Source organism: Aquila chrysaetos, chromosome 6, assembly GCF_900496995.4.
Source record: "Aquila chrysaetos chrysaetos chromosome 6, bAquChr1.4, whole genome shotgun sequence".
In the NCBI taxonomy this organism is placed as follows: Eukaryota; Metazoa; Chordata; class Aves; order Accipitriformes; family Accipitridae; genus Aquila; species Aquila chrysaetos.
In genome coordinates this window covers 34,831,863-34,855,549 of record NC_044009.1, presented here as the reverse complement: position 1 = coordinate 34,855,549, position 23,687 = coordinate 34,831,863, and the positions used below count along the sequence as shown (strand labels likewise).

The 23,687-nt window shown below is 37.3% G+C and overlaps 1 protein-coding gene across 5 annotated transcripts in view; it reads left to right on the top strand.

The window, feature by feature from the left end:
• The window catches only part of TANK (TRAF family member associated NFKB activator), a 29,153-nt gene extending 5,771 nt beyond the window's left edge, over positions 1-23,382 (top strand). The window contains exons 4-11 of one of the 5 annotated variants that reach the window (XM_030018146.1): positions 2,282-2,390; positions 3,235-3,347; positions 11,056-11,235; positions 12,516-12,592; positions 14,790-14,908; positions 16,537-17,120; positions 21,526-21,694; positions 23,097-23,382. In XM_030018146.1, the coding sequence (XP_029874006.1) occupies positions 2,282-2,390; positions 3,235-3,347; positions 11,056-11,235; positions 12,516-12,592; positions 14,790-14,908; positions 16,537-17,120; positions 21,526-21,693 (1,350 nt within the window). In that variant the 3' untranslated portion in view covers position 21,694; positions 23,097-23,382. The other 4 variants (XM_030018145.2, XM_030018150.2, XM_030018148.2 and 1 more) reach the window with 4 other exon arrangements.
• Positions 23,383-23,687: the final 305 nt, after the last annotated feature.

Genomic DNA, 23,687 nt, shown 5'->3' with positions numbered 1-23,687 from the left:
ACAGGAAGGCTTGAATATTTTTGATGCTACAGGACTTTCTGATACTTCCATAAAACTGGTAGGCTGGAACTTTGTTCGGGGGCAGATGAACCATACTCGGTGTCAAGTTATGGAAGCAGTAGTAGAATCGGGAGCTGGGAAAGGTCTAGTAGAGAATATTCTGATATCTGGGCACAATTCCGCTGTCCCCTTGCATAGCAAAATAAACTAGCCAAGGCACTGCAGAACAGGTGACAAGTCAGTCATATGTGCAGTCACCCACTGTGCAGTCAATCTCCATTCGTAGTCTGTTGCAGCAGTGCTGGTGCAAATCTGTAGTGTTTTCTGTACTTAACAAGCACAAGTAGCGTGTCAATACATTTTGTGCTGAAACTGCAACTAACTTCATAAAAGGCAACACATTTCTAAAATGTTTGGGAATCTTTTATATTTTGTATCTTGTGATGAACAGTTAATTATTTGAAGGAAAACCAGTCAAGTTAATTCTCCTGGGTCATGCAACAATACATGAAAGAAACTTCTGCCCAAGAAACAAGACGTCAAGTACAAGGTCAGATAGTCCTTCTAAAGTCTATGGAAGAAAACTAGAGAAGTGTGTGAGATTATCAGTGTTAAGTGAACTGAATGCTTGCAAGATTTCTCTCTGCATTTTCTCTGGTTCAGAAATTAAAACTGAAAGCCTTTCATAAAGGATTACTACCAGTTCAAATCTTTGTCCTAATCAAACTTTCAGTAGTTGGATTTCATGACTTCAAAAGAGAACAAAAGTATTTTTTCAAGAAGAGTTGATACTATAATTAGTTGGAGGAGGTTGTTTGTGTTGTTTTTCATGTTTTTTAACCAAACTCCTGTTTTTTTAATGACCTTTGTACCATGCTTTACTTTAGTAACTTCCTCTGTTCATTGTGTGGCCTTCACACGTTGTTGGATTGTCCACCATTCTGTTGTTAACAGTTTACTACTTAAGTTACCGATAGGCCACTTGTTTTGCCAGTCTCTAGAGCTGGGAGCCATGTCAAGCACACAGAAGCCAGAGTCATCTCGGCCAGATGGTGTTTGATACAGATGGATGGTTGGTTGTCATGCAGATCTTCTAGTTGGTAACTTGTTGCTGCCATCTGACTCAAGGAATAATTTGTGCACACTGGCTGTCAAAAGCATCTTCTCTTCTGTCTGTTTTAGCTGTCATGTCTGTGCTCTGTACAGAAGTGTTGACAAGACATTGCTGTTGTACATTTTCAATTTGGTTCTCAGTGATTTTTCTGCTTCATGAGGTCTCTTATAGCTGCTGGAGTGTACTGCTCTTTGATTTTTTTTTTTTTATTATTTTTTTTTTTATTTTTTTTTTTAGATAAACTCATAAACTCTCATAGTACAACTACTACCTGGCTTTTTAAAATAAATTTTGCTTGTAGATTTTTTTTTTTTCCTGTCTGCTTTACAGACAAACACATTGGGCAGTAGGGGGGTGTGGAATTTAAATGTGACTGAAATTTGAGAATTAGATTGGATAGTATGGATAACCTATGAATAGACGTGAAAACAGTGACTAGGCTTGTCCCAGGTCGTGACCTGTTCAGTAATAGACATATTCTTAATTTTAGAAAAATTTGGTGCATTCCTGTAAGTTTCCTTGCTGGGACTTCACAAGTTTTCTTGCTTGTTTTCAACACTACTGTAACTGCAACATTAGGCATGTGCTAATGAAATAATAGGTTTTGAATATTAGCATCTTCCTTCCCACCTGACCATTTGTTCAATTAACTGGCTGTCTAATAATATTTATACACTTTGGTGAAATGTGAGCAGTCATATTAGGCTCTGTACAGCCTGTTCATAGCATGAGATGGAGTATAGTTAGATGAAGAATGGGGCTGCTTGCTTGCTTTTCCCCCCATATTAGAAAATCTGGGGGAAGAAGTTTATATCTTTCTACAGATAAACTAACTGACCAGCATTCTGAAGAATACTAAAATTCTAATCTTAAACCTGATATATTCTATGGCTATGAATGAAGAATCCTAACTTAAAAGTTATCCTATCCTTTACAACTGCCACAGTTGAAACAGTTACTGAGAATCAGGATTTATTTCCTATAATACCTTTTCTAATCAGTGCAGTCTCAAAAATACAGACTTGCCAAAGGTGACTGTAGTTGGGTTTTCAAGCGGAGATCCACAGCTACAATTATCTTTAAAAATTAGAGCTGCTTTTTATATGCCAAATAGAAGACCCGTAGTCAAACAGAATAAGATTAATGCTAATTAAATTATATTTGCAGACAGAAAACTACATGCAGCAAATACGTGAACAGCAGGAAAAGATAGAGCTTCAAAACAGCATTATTGCAAAACTGAAATCACAGTTAGCTGCTCGGAATGCTAATAGAGGTATGTACTCCAGTTTGCACGTTATTTCTTTTTATGCTGTGTTGCGTTGATGAATAGTTCTGACTTTGTTGCTTCAGTTTTTACAATATACATCTCTCAAAGCAGTATCTTACTTTTCTGTGAACGCGAGAGTTAACACAAATGTGCAGTTTCAAAATCTATTTATAAAATGCAACACTTCTGAGGTCTCTCTTTATCCTCTTCAAGAAATGGTGAGATTTTCTTTAGAGGTAGGAACCTGCTTACACTGAAGCCAATAAAAGTTATGAAAATAACGGGTTTAAATCATTCACTAGAACTAAAACCAAAGTTGTTACATATTAATTTTACAATTATCTATTAATAAGTTTGGCTCAGGTGGTTCTAGATGTGAGTGCTATGGTTATACGTCTTTTATGTTAGATGAGTCTTGTGATGCTAATCTAACTGGATAACCAAAGCTTTATAAGCAGATAATTCTCTTTCAAATCAAATAGTCATTGGTGGATAATTTTCTACTGTTTGACTGTATTACACAAATAAGAGAAAAGAGTCAAAGTAACCATGTGTTAATCTGCCATGCTCATTAAATATTTATTCACACTAGCCTAACACTCCTGGTTTTCATAAATACTAGCAAAGTGGTTGGCTTTTATTTTTAAGAGTACATGTACGTTCTTTATTGCTGGTTTAGTCTTGCATTGTCTCTAAGCACAGAATTGGGCTTCTCTTACTTGTTTATGATGAAGGCTTGCTCAGAGAAAATAAAGAAGTTAGTATAAGCCTAGCTTCTTTTAATTTTGCTTGTACTTAGAAGCTGGCTGGGGAAAAATGCGGTGACAATCAGCTGCTTCTTTTCTTTAAGGTAATGCGCATCCCTACATACTGATGCATGAAGACTTTGAAACCTCCAACTTATCTTTCAGCCAGCTCTCTGAAAAACTGAACGTAGCAAAGCAAAGAGAAAAACTCTTAAAGGTATGGTCACCTGCAGTATCTTTAACATCACATCACATATGTGCTGTGATTATACTAGGAGAACCTATAGAGATAAGTGAGATTTTTATTGGTGCCTTTGAACTGCACTTCTTCTAATACAACATCTTCACCTGAAGTGCATGAGTGTTGTGCCACTGCAGTCTCCTTAGGTGAACTAAGCATCTGTCTTTGATCCTTCCCAGTGCAATCGCTGTTTGGCCATCAAGCTCCCTAGAATAGTTTTGATCATAAAGTAGGAACTTACTTGCTTATTTATTTCTTAACCTGCCAAAACCAGTGGTCAAGAAGGGGCTTTCTCTTTCTTTCACAAGAGCTTTTCACACTGCAACCAGTCTGTGTATTTTTGCAAGAAATGGAGAATCTGCACTCAAAAAGTGATGAAGTGGAGAGTGAACTGTCCATTGCTCTGGAGACTGATGATTTGTTTGTTTTTTTAAATAGCCAGTTTTAATACGATGTCTTTTCTGCCCTTCTTCAGTGAAGTAATACCGAGATTTTTACTACAGCCTGTTGAGAGTAACAGGAGTAAGAGTAAAGCAATAGTGCAGAATAGATGGGAAATACCTTGAATGGATTTTGCATATTGAGAAAAGACAGTGACAGAGATGCACAAAGTTGCACTGTTCTTATCCTAAGTCATCCTACTGTGTTTTTGAGAACTGTCTTGTAACATAAAATCTCTTATTTTTTAATATGAATCTCCATAGCAGGGATCTTGTAAGGGTCATAAAAAGACCCTTATACAAAATCAAGCATTGGATTTAAAAATAATTAATTTGTTTCTTAAACCTGAGCTATAAAAAAATTAATTACGCTGAATTCACAGAAATGCTTTTTTTTTAATCAGAAATGTTAATTTAAAAATAATTTAATTGGATTACTGATGCTTACTTAATTATCTTGAAGGAATCTGATTTGAGACTAAGCCTTTGCAAACATTTTAAACGTACTGTTACCAAAGACTTACATACACTCCTTTTATTTAAAAAAAAGTCTTTATATAATTTTTCTACACTAGAATCTGTAATCATAAGATGTCATTTCTTTCCTAGTCTTTGCATTTATTTGGAATACAACACAGCTAAAGGGTTAATTCTTTGATGGAACATCTTTGCATATTTTTGCATTTCTCTGTCTTGAGTTGGATAAAAATTATGTCTTACGGTTGCGCATGGAGTCCATGTCCATTAGACCAAGCCTAATATTTCATACTCTTGTTTCTGAATGCTTGCTCAAGGACAATAGTTTTAAGTAACTTAGTCATATAATGAATAGAAGAAAGGAAGCTGTGTTATCTGCTCTTCTTATGGGGAAACACTGAGAAATGATGCAATCTATACAGAAGATTACAGGCAATGCATGAGAAGCTGGAATCATTATTTCAGGGGCTATTTTCTTAATGGAATGTAAGTTATTTGTCTTTATCTGCATTTTTTTTCTGTAGTCAGTTATTGCAGTGACCTCTCAGCAATAGGTAGTTTATCTAGATTTTGCTTCATCTGTGTGTTATGGAGGTGTACCTGCCATACTGTGCCACGTACAGAAATATTTCTGATATAACTCCATGCAGGATCAACTATTAACTATACAGTCTGTCTGCATTTAAACCCAGGCACAGTGCTATACAAATAAGATATTTTCAGAGGGGATCAGTAGAGATCCCCAGAGTGCCAAGTCAGGCTGACCCAGCCTATTCTATGTTCCTGTTACTGGGAATGTAGTAGCTCCCTTACTCTTAAGTGTTGAGAGCATGGACATTGAGGAAAATATGTTTGACTGGACCAAGGCTGGCTTCTGCAGAAGCACGTGGATATCTTTGCACCATCCTTCCAACATAAGGAGGACCCTAATGTTTGGTGTTGTGCCTAGTAAGCTTCCACTAACCTGGCAAGAGTGATAAAAGATGTCCAGACAGCACAGCAGAGGTATGCACGCTTCTATTAGCTCTGGCTGTGTCTTGGCCATGCCATTCATGGGCTGGCTGTGAGTGGAGATACACAGCAGTCTCTATACACAAGTCCTCATTTTACTGAATAAACGCAGGGGAGGAGAACCATATAACCCCAAATTCCTCATGAAGATGATGGAAAACTAATTGTATTGTCATAAACGCGTTATATGTTTTTATGGCAGCTACCAATTTTTGCATTTTTTAAGTGTAGAACTTTTGATGTATGATGGATAATAAGGTAAACTGCAAGGAATGAACGTATGGAACAAGTTGGGGAAAATGAACAGTGGCAAATCACCAAGACCACCTCAAGTTAACCTAAGAGTTCCCACTTCTCTATCTTTCTGAATAAATGAAGTAAAAGTTAAAAGTTTTAAAAAAAAAAAAAAAATCATGTCCCATGTTAAAAAAAAAAAAAAGGCAAAAGGAGCTGATTCTTCACAGGATAGATAGTCAACCAGTGGAACTTCCTGCTTCAAGGGAAAATTGGACAACTTCATGGAAAAGAAATCTGTTGAGAGTTAATAAATACATAGAAACTATTACTAAGAAGGTCTGGGAATTTATTAAAGGATGCATCATGAGTGCCTCCTGTTTTCTTGTACTCTTCCCTAGACGTCATATTTTGACATCTGTTAGACCAAAAATCCATCATCCTGTCATTGACCGAGTATAGTTTTCTTGTATCTAATTCAATAAAGTATTGGCTTTTTCAGCTGTTGAAATTTGGAAGCTCGAATATTCTATTTGAAAGCCTGTATTTTTCTAATCATATTCTATCCACATTCTGCTCTAAACCAAATGAATTACGTCCACAGCCATTGTCCTCTACTGCATTCACTGCTTTATTCTACTTCTCCACCAAAAATTTTAGGCTTGCAAAATGTACAGTTCCAGATAATAAATTGTGATTACAGTTTTTAAGTTAAAATGTTGCTGTTCCTGTCTTTCCTTGAAACTCAGAGTCTCTCCTGCAGCTGGAGGTACCTGGGTTTATCGATACCTGTTGAAACTATCTTTTGCTAAGTCCTATGGAGTTTCTCAGTGGACTATATTCTGTTCTCCAGTAAAGTTAATAGAAATCCTTGATTAATTGTAATAGGTGCATGGTTAGATCTTAAATTTCAGAGGTTTAAAATGAGGGAGGGGTTAGCTTTTCTGTGTTTCCAATAGGTGGCCATACTTGTGTATTTTACCTGCTGTTGTCAAATTCTGTTGCCAGTGTGTCATAAAATGCTTTGGGTTTTGTTTTTGTTCACATTCATCTTCACTGAAAGAGGTGAGTGGACCAGATTGGCTTGGTGGTCAGTACCAAACTATATACAAGATTATCAGGTTTTTTTCAGTCCCCTGCTTAAGGAGACCTAAGGGACCTAAATTGCTGCCTGTTTGAGTACAGCCTGGCTAAACTTTATTAGCTAGGAAGAATGTAGATCCAGTTACTGTTTCAGAGCCAAGGCTGCTCAGCAAACAGAAAACTTTAGTAAGCGAGATTAGGCAATGTCAAGCTGCTTCTGCATGCTATTTTTAGTACAGAGTCAGACATCAGAATCCTTGTAAACTCCATAAAACATTAAGCTAAAGTCAATACCTGTGACAAGAAAACATGTTCATGTTTTCCTGGGTCAAGAACCTCAGTATTAAACACCGTGTCAAGTTTGTTGATCAGAATTTCTTGTGCCATGAAAAAGAGGACGAAACTATGTGTCAGGAATGAATAATGCATTTGGTATACAAAACTGTTCATCCTGCAATAAATGTTTAGGGTTTTTTTGTGCAGGACATAAGCAGAGGAATGGCAGATTTATGGTAGTCATCTTTGTGCTCAAAATCATGGTGCTAAAATTACTTACATAACTAAGAGCAGCTACCGCAGCAATCTTGTACAGTTGTGTGTTCCAGTCAATACCAGCTTCTCTAGTGTCACTTTGTTTCCTATCTTTGATGCAAAGAAAGCTGTACTTCATGATTTTATGCTGGCTGACAATTTTATGCATTTAGCTGTTCTTTGCTGCTGGTCTGATGTATGCGGTAGGATTAATTAGGCCCTGCTACCTGATATAAGAAATTCTGGTATTGATAGCCTTTTTTGTTATTGCTTCATCTGTTCAAGTTATCTCTACCCAATAATAAAGAAGAGTTTGTGATTAAACTGTTAAAAGTTACAGTTAATATTCTCTGAGACCACTTACAGTAGTTCATCAGTTGAATAATGTTTTTCCTTGAAGCCATATGACAGTGTGTTTATTCTAGGAAGCCACTGAAACAGGCCTTTATAGCACACTTCAGAGAAAAATAAAAGGACCTGCCTTTGTAGCAGTACAGTCTGGGGACTGACTGGCTGTGGAGCAGCTCTGCTGGAAAGGAGCTGGGGTTTTGTTAGACAGCAAGCTGAATGTGAGCCAGCAGCGTGTCCTGGCAGAAAAGAAGGGCAACAGCTTCCTGGGCTGTATTAACAAGAGCACAGCTAGCACACCCAGGGAAGCGAGTATCTCCCTCTGTTCAGCATTCATTGGGCTGCATCTAGAATACTACATCCAGTCTGGGGACCTCCAGTATAGGAAAGACTAAAGTGAGTTCAGCAGAGGCCTCACTGAGATAGTTGGGGTCTTGAGTACATACGCCACGAGAAGAAGCTGCAGAAACTGGACTTGTCCAGCCTGGAGAAGAGATGGCTTCAGGGGAAGCTAATAGCTTTCCAATACCTACATTGAGGTTATCAGGCAGATGGAGCCAGGCTCTTAATGGTGGTGCATGGCAGAGGATGAGAGACAATGGGCAGCTGAAACATGAAAAGTTCAGATTGGACATAAGGGAAAACTTTTCACCATGAGGACACCAGGCATTGGAAAAGGTTGCCCGGAGAGTTTGTGCAGTCTCCATCCTTGGGGAATTCAACACCAAACCGAGTAACCTGATCAGACATAGTAACTGACCCTGCTTTGATCAAGAGCTAGAGAACCCTTGAGGTGCCTTCCAACTTGAATTATCCTCTGATCCTATCAAGCCTCTCCAAAAGAGAAGATATTAATCTGTTCATAATACAGATAGAACCTCTTTGCTGGCTGCTAATAGCAGCATGCTTAAAAGATCCATAGTATGGCCAAGGACTTAACTGAGCAGGTATGACCTGTGTGACATACTTATTTGTCATGGTATTAGCTTTATAAACTTCAGCCAGTTTATAAATGTTACCACATTGTTGCAAACACCCAAACTCAGTCAGTATTAGAAACTGTAAGATCATCAAGCTATGAAGGGCTGTATTATTGAAAGATCCCAAAAGGTGTAATTGTTTCTCTAGTGTTTTTCCTGGTGTGATATCCTGATGGTGTGCAAGAATGATGATTTACATCAGTATGTACTGATATATCTTCATTGCAACATGTTGCATGGCTCGTCTCACATTGTTTCCCATGTGGCTTTTCTCACTGCTTGCTTAAATCTTGTCCCCACTTCCTGCAGGAGAAGGTAGGAGAAATGAAAGAGAACTACTGGCTATTACTGCAGTGTTCCCAGTTATCTGAAAGCTTTTGAAAGCCCACATGTTATTTGGAGCTGTAATAGTCCCAAACAGATAAATTCTGTGTGTGCAGACCAATGCTGTATCACAGGCTCAGTGAAAGTTATTTTACTGTCTTTAAGATGGAGTTGTTCTTCAAGGGCAGGTGTTGTCTTTGACATAAGCTTTTTCATAGGTGTTTGGATTTCCAGCAAATCTTCTTCAAAGGAAAATACAGGAGAAGCTGCATCCCATTGGCTTTTTAAAAGGGAAATGGAATCTGACCATGGAATGGTCAGAGTAGATATAAGGAAGAAATTTTTCACGATGAGGGTGGTGAAACACAGGATCCGGTTGCCCAGAGAAGTGGTAGATGCTCCATCCCTGGAAACATTCAAGGTCAGGTTGGATGGGGCTCTGAGCAACCTGATCTAGTTGAATATGTCCCTGCTCATTGCAGGGGGCGGTTGGACTAGATGACCTTTAAAGGTCCCTTCCAACCCAAACTATTCTATGATTCTAATGTTTGGGAACCCTGTGACCCCCAAGTAGTAGCTTGGGGTCTGTGAACCCACACCATAGAATATCACTGCCTTCACACTCCTGGAATGGCAAAAAGCAGTTCCCCATACTATAGCTACTGTGACTTTGTAGTCTTTAAAGAACATGGAAAAGGTATATAGTTATAAAATTATCTTCAGCATCTGGCCCTGCTCTAACTTTCTTCAAAGTATTTTCAGATCTGTTAAGAATACTTTTATGCATGTCTCCATCTCCTCTTAACATAAATTGTTTTTTTTCCCACATCGCCAGATATGATTGTCTTTTCTCATTCATCAGATACTTCCTTAACTTGCTTTGAACTTTCTGTGCCTCATAGTACTGTAATTCTTCCTAGTGTTCTTGTGCCATTTGAGAAAATGAAATCTAGGTACTGTAGCATCAGTTACAGAAGATGATATGTGGATTCTTTAGCCTAAAATCTTCAGTCGTCTTGTTTGGTTGTTTTTTTCCAGAACTATATCAAAAAATCTTTCTCCTTTTTTTCTCTTTTGCTGTTTGGGGTTTTTGGTTGTGTTTTTTTTTATAGGAGTCAATAGTGTGCCCTGGCAGTCAAAAGGGCCAATGGGTTTTTTGGTTGTGTTTTTTTTTATAGGAGTCAATAGTGTGCCCTGGCAGTCAAAAGGTCCAATTATGTCCTGGGGTTCATCAAGCACAACATAGCTAGCTGATCGAGGGAGGTGATTGTCCCACTCTATACTGCACTGGTGCAGCCCCACCTTGAGACCTGTGTGCAGTTTTGGGCACCTCAATATAAGGAGGAGATCAAACTATTAGAGTGTGTCCAGAGGAGGGTGACCAAGATGCTGAAAGGCCTCGAGGGCAAGACTTACAAGGAGCGGCTGAGGTCACTTGGTTTGTTCAGCTTGGAGAAGAGAAGGCTGAGGGGTGACCTCATTGCAATCTACAATTTCTTCAAGGGGGGGCAGTGGAGGGGGAGGTGCTGATGTCCTCTCTCTGGTGACCAGCGATAGGACACGAGGAAATGGAATGAAGCTGCATCAGGGGAAGTTCAGGTTGGACATTAGGAAAATGTTCTTCACTGAAAAGGTGGTCGGTCACTGGAACCGGCTCCCCGGGGAAGTGGTCACAGCACCAAGCCTCTTAGAGTTCAAGGAGCATCTGGACGACACTCTTACTCATAAAGTTTAGTTTTAGGTAGTCCTGCGAGGAGCAGGGAGTTGGACTCAATGATCCTTATGGGTCCCTTCCAGCTTGAGATATTCTATGATTCTGTGATTCTATGATTCTATTCAAGGGTCTGCTCGAAAATTAAGGTAGATGCAGAGTATCACCTTCTTCAGAATTGTTTAAGATTGATTGAAATTAATGAAATATTATTTTATACATTGTACATACAATATATTGTACATAAAATGTTAATGTAAATGATATAGTAAGTGAACCAAGAGAGTGTCTTTATTTTTTATAAATACTAATAGGACATTCAGAAATTCAGAACATACAGTTGTTTTGAGTAATCATATATGATGAGTTACATCTCTGTGTAGTGGTAGAAGGTCTTTACTATCAGTTTAATAATGTAATAAATAAGACTGACCCTTACTTATGTTGCAAAAGCTTAATTTAGTTTATTCCAGACTGCTGAACAGTGATATTCCACAAGCCTCAATTTTATTAATTGTACTGCTGTTTCTAAAATTATTTTTTAGGAACAGTTAGAAAATGAGAGCATGAAATTGAAGCAACTTGAGGACAAAAACAATCAAAAGGAAAGGAAGCTTGTATCTATTATTTCCAACCAAGAAGATAAAATAAGAATTCTGAAAAGCAAATTGAAAGAATTAAATGAAGCACAAAAGGGTATACAGATGCCAATGTATAAAAGGGAGGTAAGATAAGAAACCAAGTAGAGATAAAATGAAAAAACCAAACATTTGTAAATTATTACTTCTTTCAAACATGTTTATACTAATTATTCTAAGAAACTGTTTTTAAATTTCAGCATTATATAATTACTAGGAAATGATTAAAGTATATAAAGCACATAGGAAACACTGAACTATTAAATATATATTGGTTGGTTTGTGTGTTAATTATTTTATGTTATGTCATTAAAATTTTAGTAATTGTGAAAACTCCAGATTAGCTTTTCTGGTTTATAATTTTCAGTTGGATGTTCTCACCAAGACTGAGTTGCTTTTTTCACTTTTATGCCACCCTACGTTTGTTACAGAATAGCATGCAGAGTGCTATTCTGTCCTTGTGGGATAGCTAGAGTGCAGTCACGAATGTGAATCTGACCGTGTAAACATGTTTTAGCTAGCTAATTTAAAGTGAACGTAGGTAAGGGTAGGACCACAGCAACCCATAACTTGTTGCTATTAGACTTGCCAAGCATTGCTTAAGTTACTGTGGCAAGCATTTGTAACCCGTGTTGCTACGTGTAACGCAGCTCAAATGTGTCTATGGGAGCTGCAGTTGCAGTTTAGTGCAAGGTAAGACAAACCTGTATGCTATGGGTCTGTGATTATAAACAATGTATCATTGAAATCAGCTGATTTGGCAGACATATGATCAAGTTCTGTGTCTGATTTGGAGCACATATGAACTACCGAGGCCATCTGGTAACTAGATCTAGTGGAACTGCAGCTTAATGACTGGTTATTATAAAAACTTTCTTTGATGCCTTGCAGATGTAAAACTATGTAATACTAGAGTGAACCACAAGGTGGTAGTCAAAGTTAATAACTTATTTTAAAACCTGCTAGAATGCTTGAGATACTAGCTTGTGATGTGTTCGTTGAAAATTTCAGTGAATAAATTGGTTTTTAAGAGCTAAAATAGCTGGATACCTCACTAACAAGTTTATACATAATACATTATCTTACCTTATACATGACTGAAACAGAATTACAGTCAAGCAATATTCTTAGAACCAGTTTCCTTTCAAGGGATTATGAGCAGAGGAATGCCACACTGGGTTGCTAAGTTAAACTAAAAATAGGAATTTCACACAAACAGTAAAAAGCTGCTTTTGTCGTTTTGTGAATGTTTTGAGAGCTTCCAGAAGGAATAGGTGAAGGATCCCATGACATCTTTATTTATATCAGGGTGAAGAACAAAATTAATGTGCTAACCTGTGATCAATGTTTTCATATTTTACTTCAAGGTGAAAAGTAAGAAAGTTGTTCCAGATAAGCCTGAATTATCTCTAGGGATCGCTGGTATTTCACCTATGCCTGAAAGGTAAATACTTTTGCAGCATTTTTAAAATTTGCTTTTAATTGTTTTTTCTGCCATTAAATTAGACCAGCCATTTCCCTCTTTTCTACACAGTACCTTAAAAAATGGATGGGGGGAAGGGAGGAGCAGGACAGGTCAAAGAGCCGGTGTGGGAAGGTAATAAAGCCAGCAACTATGTGGAGTCATAGCTGGGTCTTTGCAAGTATGTAGGGGTAAGTTGGGAGGAAGAAAAATAGCCAGTCGGTTCAGCAGGAGGTTGAACTGTGGGAAACAGCAGTGGATGTTAATGCTGGGTTTTGGGTAAGCATTAACTCTCTTCAGAACAGGAATGTACAACCCTAATGGATTAACTGATGGCAGCACAGCAGAGGAGCCTGCTGCGCTTGCCAGGAGGAGGTCTGGTAGTCAGCATGAAGAAATAATTCTTGGCCTGATCCATCCTAAATGAGAGAGTTTGAAACCAGGTTTATCTGTAAGCTGAAGCCAGCTAGCCCTTGCTATGATGAAGGGACCAAGAGCAGTATATTTCCTAAGCAAGTATTCCCTCTTCTGTCAGTGTTTTGGCAAAAATATTGACCAAAGTCTTAGGCTTGCATTTTTCACAGGATAGGCAGTAATACCATTTTTAACAATTTTGCCGAGGTCAAGTAGAGGATTCTCTAAGGTGAGGCTAGGAGAATATTAGGGAAAACTATCATAAATTCTTGCTGTCGTCTTACACTCTTGCCTAGGCATCTGCTTTTAGCTACTCTCGGACATAGGCTAGGTGAACTAAGTGGATCTTTAGTCTGACTCACTACTACTGCTTTATGATAAGAAAGAGAGGAAATAAGACTGTGATGTGATAAAGACTTTTTTGTCTTTACTGATTTATATCTAAAAAATGAAAAACCTTTACCTGTCTTCTGTCTCCCTGCTCTTCAAGTAGCTCCCTTACTTTACTGTTTTCTTGGAAAGAGGTATGTGACTGGTAAGGTTACTGGTAATCTTACACTAGTAAGATTGTAGTATCACAAATGTCTAGCAAATTAAGATAGATTCATCTAATCATATGTATATTTTAAAGCTCTGATTAGAAACTTGTGTTAAGAATATTTTTTAATTTCTTCTTTATCAAAACACCTGAAAAATGGTCAGAATGTAAGTATTAACAGTAGCAACTTTTAACTCCTGTAGATTGTTTTCAAATGAGATACAAATAGACATTATGCCTTCAAAAAGAGAAACACAGCAGAAGTAGGAACACAGCTCATGACACTCCTGATTGCTATAAGAATAAGCGATAAAAAGGAAAACAATTCACTGCATTAACGAAAAATCTGTTTTGAGCTCTTTTGGTACAAAGATGCAAAAGAGAACACAAATCCAGTTTGTCACCAACTTCACTTTTTCATGCTTGAAGTTCATTTTATAAAATCCATGATACTGTGTTTAGAAATATAAATTACTCAGCAAGCTTATCAAAACTTCACAATGGAATTTTATGGATGCGTTGATAACTGAATAACATAGTGCCTTTGGGCAAATAAAACTCATGCCAGAATGAAGAACTATTTTTACCATTCTCAGTGCAGATAACTAAATATTGGATGTCCATATGATACTCTGGAAAAGATACAATTTAAAAAATCCCTCAAAATAAAAGGAGAAGTCATGTGATATTGTATAAAACAGAAGAAACGAGTTCACAAGCCCCTCTCCAAAATGTCAGGTAGACAGAGAAGGAAGGAGCAGTAACAAATGCTTGTGCGTTCCTTCTCCTGCAAAGTCTGAAGTGCACAGAAGGCAGCGGAAAACAATTAATGTTCACAGCAGCAGCATCTTATTTTCCCTAGAATGAGATGGAAACAGTACCCTTGTGAAAGATAAGCTGTTCCACAAAATACCTGAGGGAACTGAAAGAAATGTAAGGGCTGGATTTTCGGGGGGGGCAGGAGGGGTGTCCCTGCAGGGTCAGGCCCTAAGCTCAAACGTATGTGTGTATGATATGACTAAACAGCTCTTTGACAACATTTTCTTTTCCCTTTTCTGCTTGCTTTTACTGAGGAGAACAAAAATATGTATACATATGTTGAGGAACAAGGTATCCAAGAAAAGTAGCTTACACTATTGTTTTTCTCTGGTTTGTGGGTGTGACTAGATTAAAGGTCACAACAAGCTGAATTGGTTGACTCTTTAATTTACAATTTTGATCTTCCAGGGAGAATCTGGAGACTATTTTCCAGGACATGAAAGAAGAGTGTCATCGAATATGTATGCTAGCCAGAGAACAAACAGACCAACTGAGTAAATTTAAGATAAAGCCAGAACCTGAAACTGGTAATATCATACTTAAGCTCTTATTGTGATTCAACTGTTTGAAAGCTTTGCTTTATATTTGAAAATACTGTAAATTACACATACATAGAAGTACTTCTACTGTTTACCATCTGCCTTTTTCAAGTCTGTTCACATGGTGCTCAGTATTTCACCAAGAAAACGCACCGCCAGTTTTGGCATTCTATGACGAATGCTCCAAATCACATGCTATAAAAGACAGTCATCACATCAATGGCTCTTGTAATTGTTTTGTCCCTTGGAGTGAGAGGCAGGCACTTACTACATGTGATATCCTATCATATTGTGTGAATGACAGCACTTGCTTGCTTTTAATTTAGCTGTCAGTTCAAAAGATGTCTGTTATGAATGTCTCTAGCCCCATATCTGTTAGAGTAAAACTGCCGGACTGAGGACAGTCAGAGGACTTATTTTCTAGACTTCCTTGTGCAGAGTTTTGAATACTGTTTTGTTATATGGGACAAGAGCTTAATCCAACACTTCCTGAAAACAACAGAAAGGCTTGATTTTTATTGCACCTGGAAGAGATCGTGAATGTCCGGTTCTCTTAATGTTTACATTTAATATAATGTTAATATGGGTATTCCTTACTAGCTTTTCTTAATATTAGGATCAGACTTTTAAGTGATTCCAAAAAACACCTGTCAAACTTACACAGTTGAAGCAAAAGACACAGATTTCAGCACTTGCTTCTAATTTAGGTTATACCATTACTGAAGTCTTGTTACATGAAGTGCTAATGGGTAGCTTGTGGCTTCAAATTGCTATTTCTGAACTGTATTGTTATAGTCTGATTGTACACTACTAAACTTTATAATTTGGGGCTGGGAATTTTGGGGGATGAGTGCTTGGCAACTTACTTCAGAATGGATTTGTTTTCCTTAAATAAGTGCCTAACTCAGCTGTGTGAAAAGCTATACATGATATAATTGGCTTGATTTCTGTTACTTCTGTGGCCCACTTTACTACAATATCTGAGTGACATCAGAAGGCTGCTATACAATAAATGTGTACTGAAGTTATTATCCCACCTGATTAGGAGTAACCATATATATTATTACCATTTTTGTTAATAAAGTGCTGAAAATGAAGGAGCAGTTCTCAAAACAAAGGGAAAATATGGTCCTACTTCTGAATAGTTATTGTTTAAATATTTACCTAATTTGGAAACCTAGTGGGAGTTTGGTACCTGAATACCTTCTAAAATTGTGCTCATGGTGCCTAGCATGTTCTTGGCACCATGTGAAATGGTTTTGGTTCCAGCTTCTATTTCTGCCAGAACACTTCAGTTAATATATGCAAGTATGTGTTAAGAGTATGGGACAACATAATTTTCAATAAAATGAAAGTGTTTATAGACATAAATCAAAGAGAAATAGAATTATTAGAACAGAATTATTTCCTTTTATTTCTGTTCTGATAGTTTTTGTGTCGGAGCTAATGTTTTTGAAAGAGAACTATGCCTCAAACTGATTTCAAAGAGAAAAAATAAAGGTTTAAAAGCCAAGAAGGAAGATCAAAAACCGCTCAGGAAAAATACCTCAACACCACACCTTTAATAACTATACTTCAGTGGACTATTTAATGTTTTCTTCATTCTTTCTTTGCAGAAATACAGTTTTCCATGCCGATACAGTGTACTGATAAAACTGATGAACAAGCAGAAGAGCTTTTTAAGCCTCGGGTTATAAAGGATATAAATAGAGGTGCATCATGCATCACATCTATCACACCAAGAGGAGTGGGCCAAGATGAGGACAACAACTCTGTAGAATCACTTTCTAAATTTAATGTCAAGTTTCCACCTACAGACAATGACTCTGCTTTCTTGCAGAGCACTCAGGAAAAACCAACAGTTCCTTGTACTGGTATAGCTGAAAACATGCTTCAAGATCATCATTTTAACCTGGAGCACAGAGACCGTGCTGTTAACCTCAGTAAATTGGAACCTAACTCATTTGAAGCTCATGGAGTTGATCTCATGACCTCAGCTTTACAAAGCTTAACTACTGTTGACAAAACAAACCCCCCAAATCATGCAAACATGCCCATAGAAAATGCCTGTGACAAAACATGTTTAAAAACAACAGACACTGGTTTCACATTTGTACCTAAGCACACAAACCAGGGTGTACCTGAAGTAATTTTTTCTTCTTTAGAAGCTGCTGGGACAACCATCAGAGGTCCTCATCAGGTATCTTTCTATAAATACTGTACATTTCAAAAAATGGCAATGATTCAGACAACCACTTTGCAAGGATCTTTGAGACAGGATTAATATATTCTATGAGGTATCTCATCAGTCTTTTTTTAAGACAATATCTCTTGGCGGTTGTTCTTCCTGACATTGAAGTATGTGTACAAGGCACTTTTCCAGTGAAAGGGCAGGAATTCAAGCAGATGTAAGCACTGGATATGCTTGCAAAAATTTCAGTTCATTTAGATATTAATTGTTTCTATATCTATTTCCAAGCTGTCATTAATTGTAAGTTGCCCCCTAGATTGCTTTCTTTCTACACTTGATCTCAGTTGAATAGGACACATAATTGTTTTAATTGTTTTTAATGTACAGCAGAGAATATCACAAATGGGCTAATTAAAAAGCTGAACAGATAAATACTTCACTGTGGAAAAATGATCTACTTTTTATCTCAGTCTGAGGTATAAACAGCACCCTATTCCTCCCCTCTAAGAAAACTTAAAATTTTTTTCTTCATAGTTTAAGCAGTCAAGGGGGAAGGCATATTTATTTTTTCAAATGGAAGAAAGCTCACTAAAATACTTTATTTTAGGTTTATTTAGGTACTTCGGGCTTGAATTTCAGTTATAGCTGCTTGAAGTCCATGGGAGGTTCTGAGAGGAAGGCCCAGTTGCTGTAATGCAGAAAAACATTTCAGCAGGTTCCAACAATGACATCTCTGAATACTTTGCTTCTTTTGTGTAACATCCTGTCTCAACTGAAATTGCTTGCAAAGTTATTATGGACCTTTATAGACTGATTTTTTTTTACATTTCTGTGGCTTCTCTCACACCTTGTGAGAGGACAGCTTTTCAAGAATAAGCAAATAGCGATATTTAGGAATTCTGTGAGGGTGGATTTGGACATATTTTTACTATTTACATTGATGTGTTTTTGTGTTCTTTGGTAATGACAAGGTACGTGCAGCAGAAGAGCTTTACCTCTCAATTTGGCCACTGCATGACATGCAAAACTAGCATTTGGAAAGTGTAGGACATGATAGCTTTGATGTTTTCTTCTCCTAAAACATATCCAGCCGAGTTTAATTTTCTATTGCAAACCAGTTTTGGATGAAGAGTTTAAAGCATGGAAATTCTGCTGTTCTTCATCATTGTATTTTGAACTATAAGCCTGATTTTTCAAAATGTATTTTAAATACCTATTTGTAATGTGGGAGATCTCAATTTTATACCAACTTCCTAATCACAGTTTTTATTGTGCTTTATTTTTCATTGGGTCCTCAGTTAAAGTTGTGACTGAGTTAAACAAATGAAACCATTTATTTTATCAGTGGTAGAATTCCTGTGGAGCTGTGAAGCATTCACTCCATTGCTTGTTACTATCCTCTTTTTCTGTATTTGCTCTCCAGCTTGTTCTTTTACTAGTTAGTCTGTGTATTCATTTTTCAATAGATGGCACCCTGCATTGTATATTACAGCAAGTGAAACAGCTGGTATGTGATTATAAATTGATAGGGGAGTATGCAGCTTAAAAAGTAGAGAAGAATTACGGTTGAATAGCAGTAAGCCTTTGGTTTGATCATTGGTATTTCTGCAAAATAAATTCATTCAGAGCCATCATTTAAAATGTAAATTATTTGCTTTGTGGCGAAAAATGTAACAATGCTAACACTTGAAGAAAAGAAAGCTAATGGTGAACTGTTTCAGTATTTGTAAGTCATATCTACAATAGCACTGTAGAACATATAGAACATATAGAACATTGAATAAAATGTTGTATCTTATCCAGAAGCTTGTTTGAAACAAGCCAGTATTACTTAAGAATCCATTAAATATATGTTCTCTGTATATCCATATATTTAAACATCAATCACCTTTATTCAGCTGCCTTCAGAAGAGGTTAAGCATTTTTCCCAGTGAATTGGACTCAGCTTTAGAGTTTTTTTCTGTTAATTGTGCTAAAGATTTGATTCACAGATAATATATATGTAGATTAAAATACTAATGTTTTTTAAAAGTTACTTGCATACGTGCCCTTTCAACTATATAAACCTTAGCAAAGGTTTATGCATAAACTTGTTCTTAGTATTTTTACCACCTTTCTAAGGGGTAGTTACACTGCTTACAGCTTTCATCATCCCTGCCACTGGTGAAGCTCCAGTAAGGAGGAATTCTATACCTGATTTTTTTTTCCCTAGTGTAGATAAAACTTTCAAGTATTTACTACATATGTTAACTTATAAAATGGAAAACCCCATAAATGCAATAGATTTGGCAACAGTAAGTTCTTGGAACTGCTCTCAGTTGCTGTAATAAATTTAGCTCTTTCCTTCTATGTGGATACTAAAAGTGAAAACTCAATACTGTTTTCTTAGGATGTAACTTTTTAAAAAAAACATGTGACTGAAAAGAGCAGCAGATTAAAATAAACATGGATATTAGTGGACCTAGGATTTTACAGACTACATTTAACTGAGACTTGCATATAGATGCATGTGTTTATTGGTATTCACAGTTTGAGGGGGTTGTTTCTACCAGAAATGTTTCTAAGAAGGTTCATGATTTTAAAAGCAAATTGATAGTCGATTGATCTTAATCTGAATATTAATGTTTTTGAAATGGAACATCTGCTTAAATATATCCCTATTCTGAAAAGCATATCGAGCACACGCTTAACACTTAAAGAAAGAAATGGAAGTTAAGTGCCTGCCTCAGTGGATTGCTGAAAGAGTACCTCCCCTTGTGCTTCCAAGATTAGAAATCTTACTATGTCCTTTGTGGGGCTTTTACAATACTATTTTATCTTTTTTCAAATGGTGCTTTACATTGTAAGTTATTAGAAACAAGTAATTCTAAACACATTTCTGCAGGGATGTTTAAGTGTGTCAGTGTCTAGATAGATTTAATATGCAATTTACACCAGCAACATACAATAAGTAGACTCTTTGAGCTGAAAAAAGTGGTGTGATTGCACTTAATTACTAATTAGTCAATTTAATTATATGGATTGCTGACCATAATGAAAGACAGTAAATCTGCCATTGCTATCTGATAAGCTAAACACTGTTTAAATAGGGAATGGACAGGAAATTGACTCCAAGAAGTTTAGCTGGTTTAAAAAGAAGTTTTAACTGCTGTGAAAGCCAGGTTAGTTGTACAGTGAGTTACCATGGGAGGAATAAACAATAGATTCTAACTATTTGGCATGATGAAATTCGAATAAGAGCTGAAAATTAAAATTCTTGGGTAAGTATCGATAGCAAGAAATCTAAAACTTCTCAAGAAACTACTTTCTGAAGTATTCTTGCTTGCCTTTCCATGTGCGAGTGAAGCAAGAGAGAAGAAAACTGAGCCAAAAAAACTGTAGGACGCTCTCCTCTTCTAGGTTCCATCCCCACGTAGAGCTCATACCAGCTTGCTGCCATTCTGTCTACTTTGCAGTCACAGCAGTATGCATTTAGTTTTCAATTTACTCAAAACCTAATCATCCTGGCCATATAACATAACTATGTATTTTATCTTGTGCTGCTAATACTAAAGTAATTAAACTTAATCTTTAACTTTACTTTGAAAACTGGTAGAAGACTTTTTGATTCTTACCTGGTATGATGCTAAATAATTAGTGTGCACTCTGACTTAAAGTATGGATCAGGCTGAAGTCCCATGAACCCCAATGTCAGGTAAACAGACCTGCTGGCTTTAAACTAACTAGCTCAGGGACCAAGAGCAGAACAGCTGCTGAACCAAGTTTAGCATAGTTTACAGAATTGCCTGAATGCATGGATAGATATTCAGATGGTCCCATTGAGTTTGATGCTGTCATGGCAGAAGGAATCCCAAAACAGATTATTTGAGACACAATTAGACTAAAAGGCAGTCAGAGCAAATAAGTAACTTATGCCATATGACATTGGTTCTAGTCATTTTGTAAGTAAACTGAAAACTAGTTATGTGTCAGTAAGAATAGAAATAAAATATTCATACTAACTCTGTACAAGAAACATTTTATTCTAAGGTAAAAATGTGTTTTCTCATTTCTGTTAAATGGCTATTATGTACTTTAACTTCTACAGTAAAATACTGAAATGCAAAGTTAAAGAAAAGCCTTAATATGTATCAGATTGATATTACAGACTTTTGCTCATAGCAGTATTTATCATTATTAGATAACAAGGCATTTTAAGTGTTTGCAAGGATGGTATGTTTATAGAACTTTTAAAAAATCAAAGTCCTATCTTGCTTTTCTTAAATGAGAACTCTCTAGTTAATGTCTCTGGCCAGACAGGTGTAAAGGACACCTAGTTTAAAGAGGCAGGGGTTTTTAATTTATAAATATAAACCACAGCATAATGTAAACCACATTGTAAACCACAGCAATAATCATTTTCTGTTTCTTTTAGCTCATTTGGCAGCCTCGAGACAATGATTTGCTGGCACAAGCTTATACAGACTCTGAACTGAATCAGTGTGGAATATGTGAATTCTGTCGAGAAGTTTTCCCACCATCTATAACATCTAAGGAAGATTTTCTTCGGCATCTGAATTCCCACTTTAAAGTACAGTCTTAATGTATGAGAATTCAATGGATCACTGTTTCTGCATACATTTGATTTTTTTTATTCAATAGATCTGCTAAGAATTTAAGAATTAAGACTTCTTGTAACAAGAACTCATGGCTGAAATTGTTTGTCAGATAAGCACATTTTTAATTATCCTTTGACAAGGTAAAATGAAACTCTCAGTAATTCATATTATTGCTTTTTATGCTTCAATATTACCTTTGAGAATGATGCTAAACAACTTTTTTTGGTTGGGTTTTTTTTTTTGCAATTAATCACTGCATGAATAGGCCCAAAGTCATGGTTATATTAATGAGTCTGGACTTGCAGGATTAATGCCTTAATCTGGCTGGGGAAATTGGTGTAATGCTAGGATTTTTTTCTCAATATCCAGTGATGTGATTATGTTCTCCTTGAAGTAAACAGGAAGAGAAGTAGGCTCTCATTTTTCATTTCTATTATAAAGTTTTGAAATTTAACTTACAATAGTGAACCTCTTAATTCAGATTCTTCTAAAATCATCACAGTAACTGAATGCCAGGAGTGCCAAAATTAGGATAGGCTTGTTCACTAATGTAACTGAATGGTTGACTTTCCCAGATGAATTGTTTACTAGAGAGAGTAATCAAACACAGGACATAAATGACCCTTTTGCCAAAATCCAATGGTAGCAATTTTATGGATTTCTGTTACATGTTATAAAAAAATAATGATTTTGTTCCTGTACCTTTCTATCATTAATAATTAGTAAAAATACTTTAATGGAAAAGGTTATATTAGTATGAAGGATAGAGCGAGAAAAGGTTAGACTTTCCCTAAAACTAAGAATACCAAAGATTATTTACCTTTCCTTCTGGTTTGCTATGAAGGACTACTCAAGTGTGTTACAGCCTAGAAAGGAAAGGGGAAAACCTTATCACCCAAACCTCAGCGACTTCATTTTTAACCTGAATATGCTTAGTGGCTTTCCCAATGCAATTTAAATTTGTGTTTAGGTGAAACATTGCTTTCTGATAAAGTTTGCACATTTTCTGGATTTATTGGGATCAAATTAAAGGGGGGGGCCTTTACTAAGTAATTTAAATTAATGATAAAGGGCAACTTGGAGCTTTTTTTTGCATTTGAACTGAGTATAGGTTTTAGTCCTGATATTTGATAATTAGCATTAATATTTTTATAGCAACAAAGCACAACAGTTTCTCTTTTTAAAGATTGGTTCGCAGGTGACCAATTTCTGGAAGAATTAACACCTGCATAATTTTTAGAAGTGGATTTTTCGGCAATTATTTTCTCTATCTTAAACACCTCGTGTTTGTGACTGGCTGTCAGCAGAGTGTACTGTAATAAACAGCAGTGTACAGTGCATGTCTGCTACATGACCTGGATAAAGAGTTTGTTACTATTAACAACAGCTCCGAACCCCCGGCGGTCCCCAGCGCTGAGGAGGATCGGTTCATCCCTGGCCTCGCCGTGCGGCGTGTGAAGTACCTCCCCAGAGAGCACGGCGGAGGGTGGTTCCTGGGAGAGGCAGAAGTTCCAGGGCTGGGAGGAGAGAAGGGGATTCGCCCATCTCCAGCCAGCCCGACACAAAACCGACTTGTCCTCTCAACCGTGAAATTCGAGCTCAGGAGCTCGCGTTATTAAGAGCTGAACAAACTGCGAATCACCTTTAAAGCAAATAAAGTCATCTGTTCCTCCCCCCCGCCTCCCCATACACGGACGCCTTTCCCCCATGAGCTCTTCGGCGGGCAGGAAGGCAGCCCTGCGCCGAGCCCCAGTCCCCGCACTGGGCCGCGGTTCTTTGTTGCTGGAGGCAGCCTGGCACCCCGGCCCCGCCGGCAGAGCTGCGGCCTCCCCTGCAGCCGGGGCGGGGCGGCGCGGAGCGGGGCGGGGGGGGAGAGAGCGGGTGGGACACGGTTGTCCAAAGGCTTTTGTCGCCCAGCAGAACCCATCCGTCTCCCGCTATGGAGAATGGTTGGAATGTTTCCTCTCCGCTATGAGAG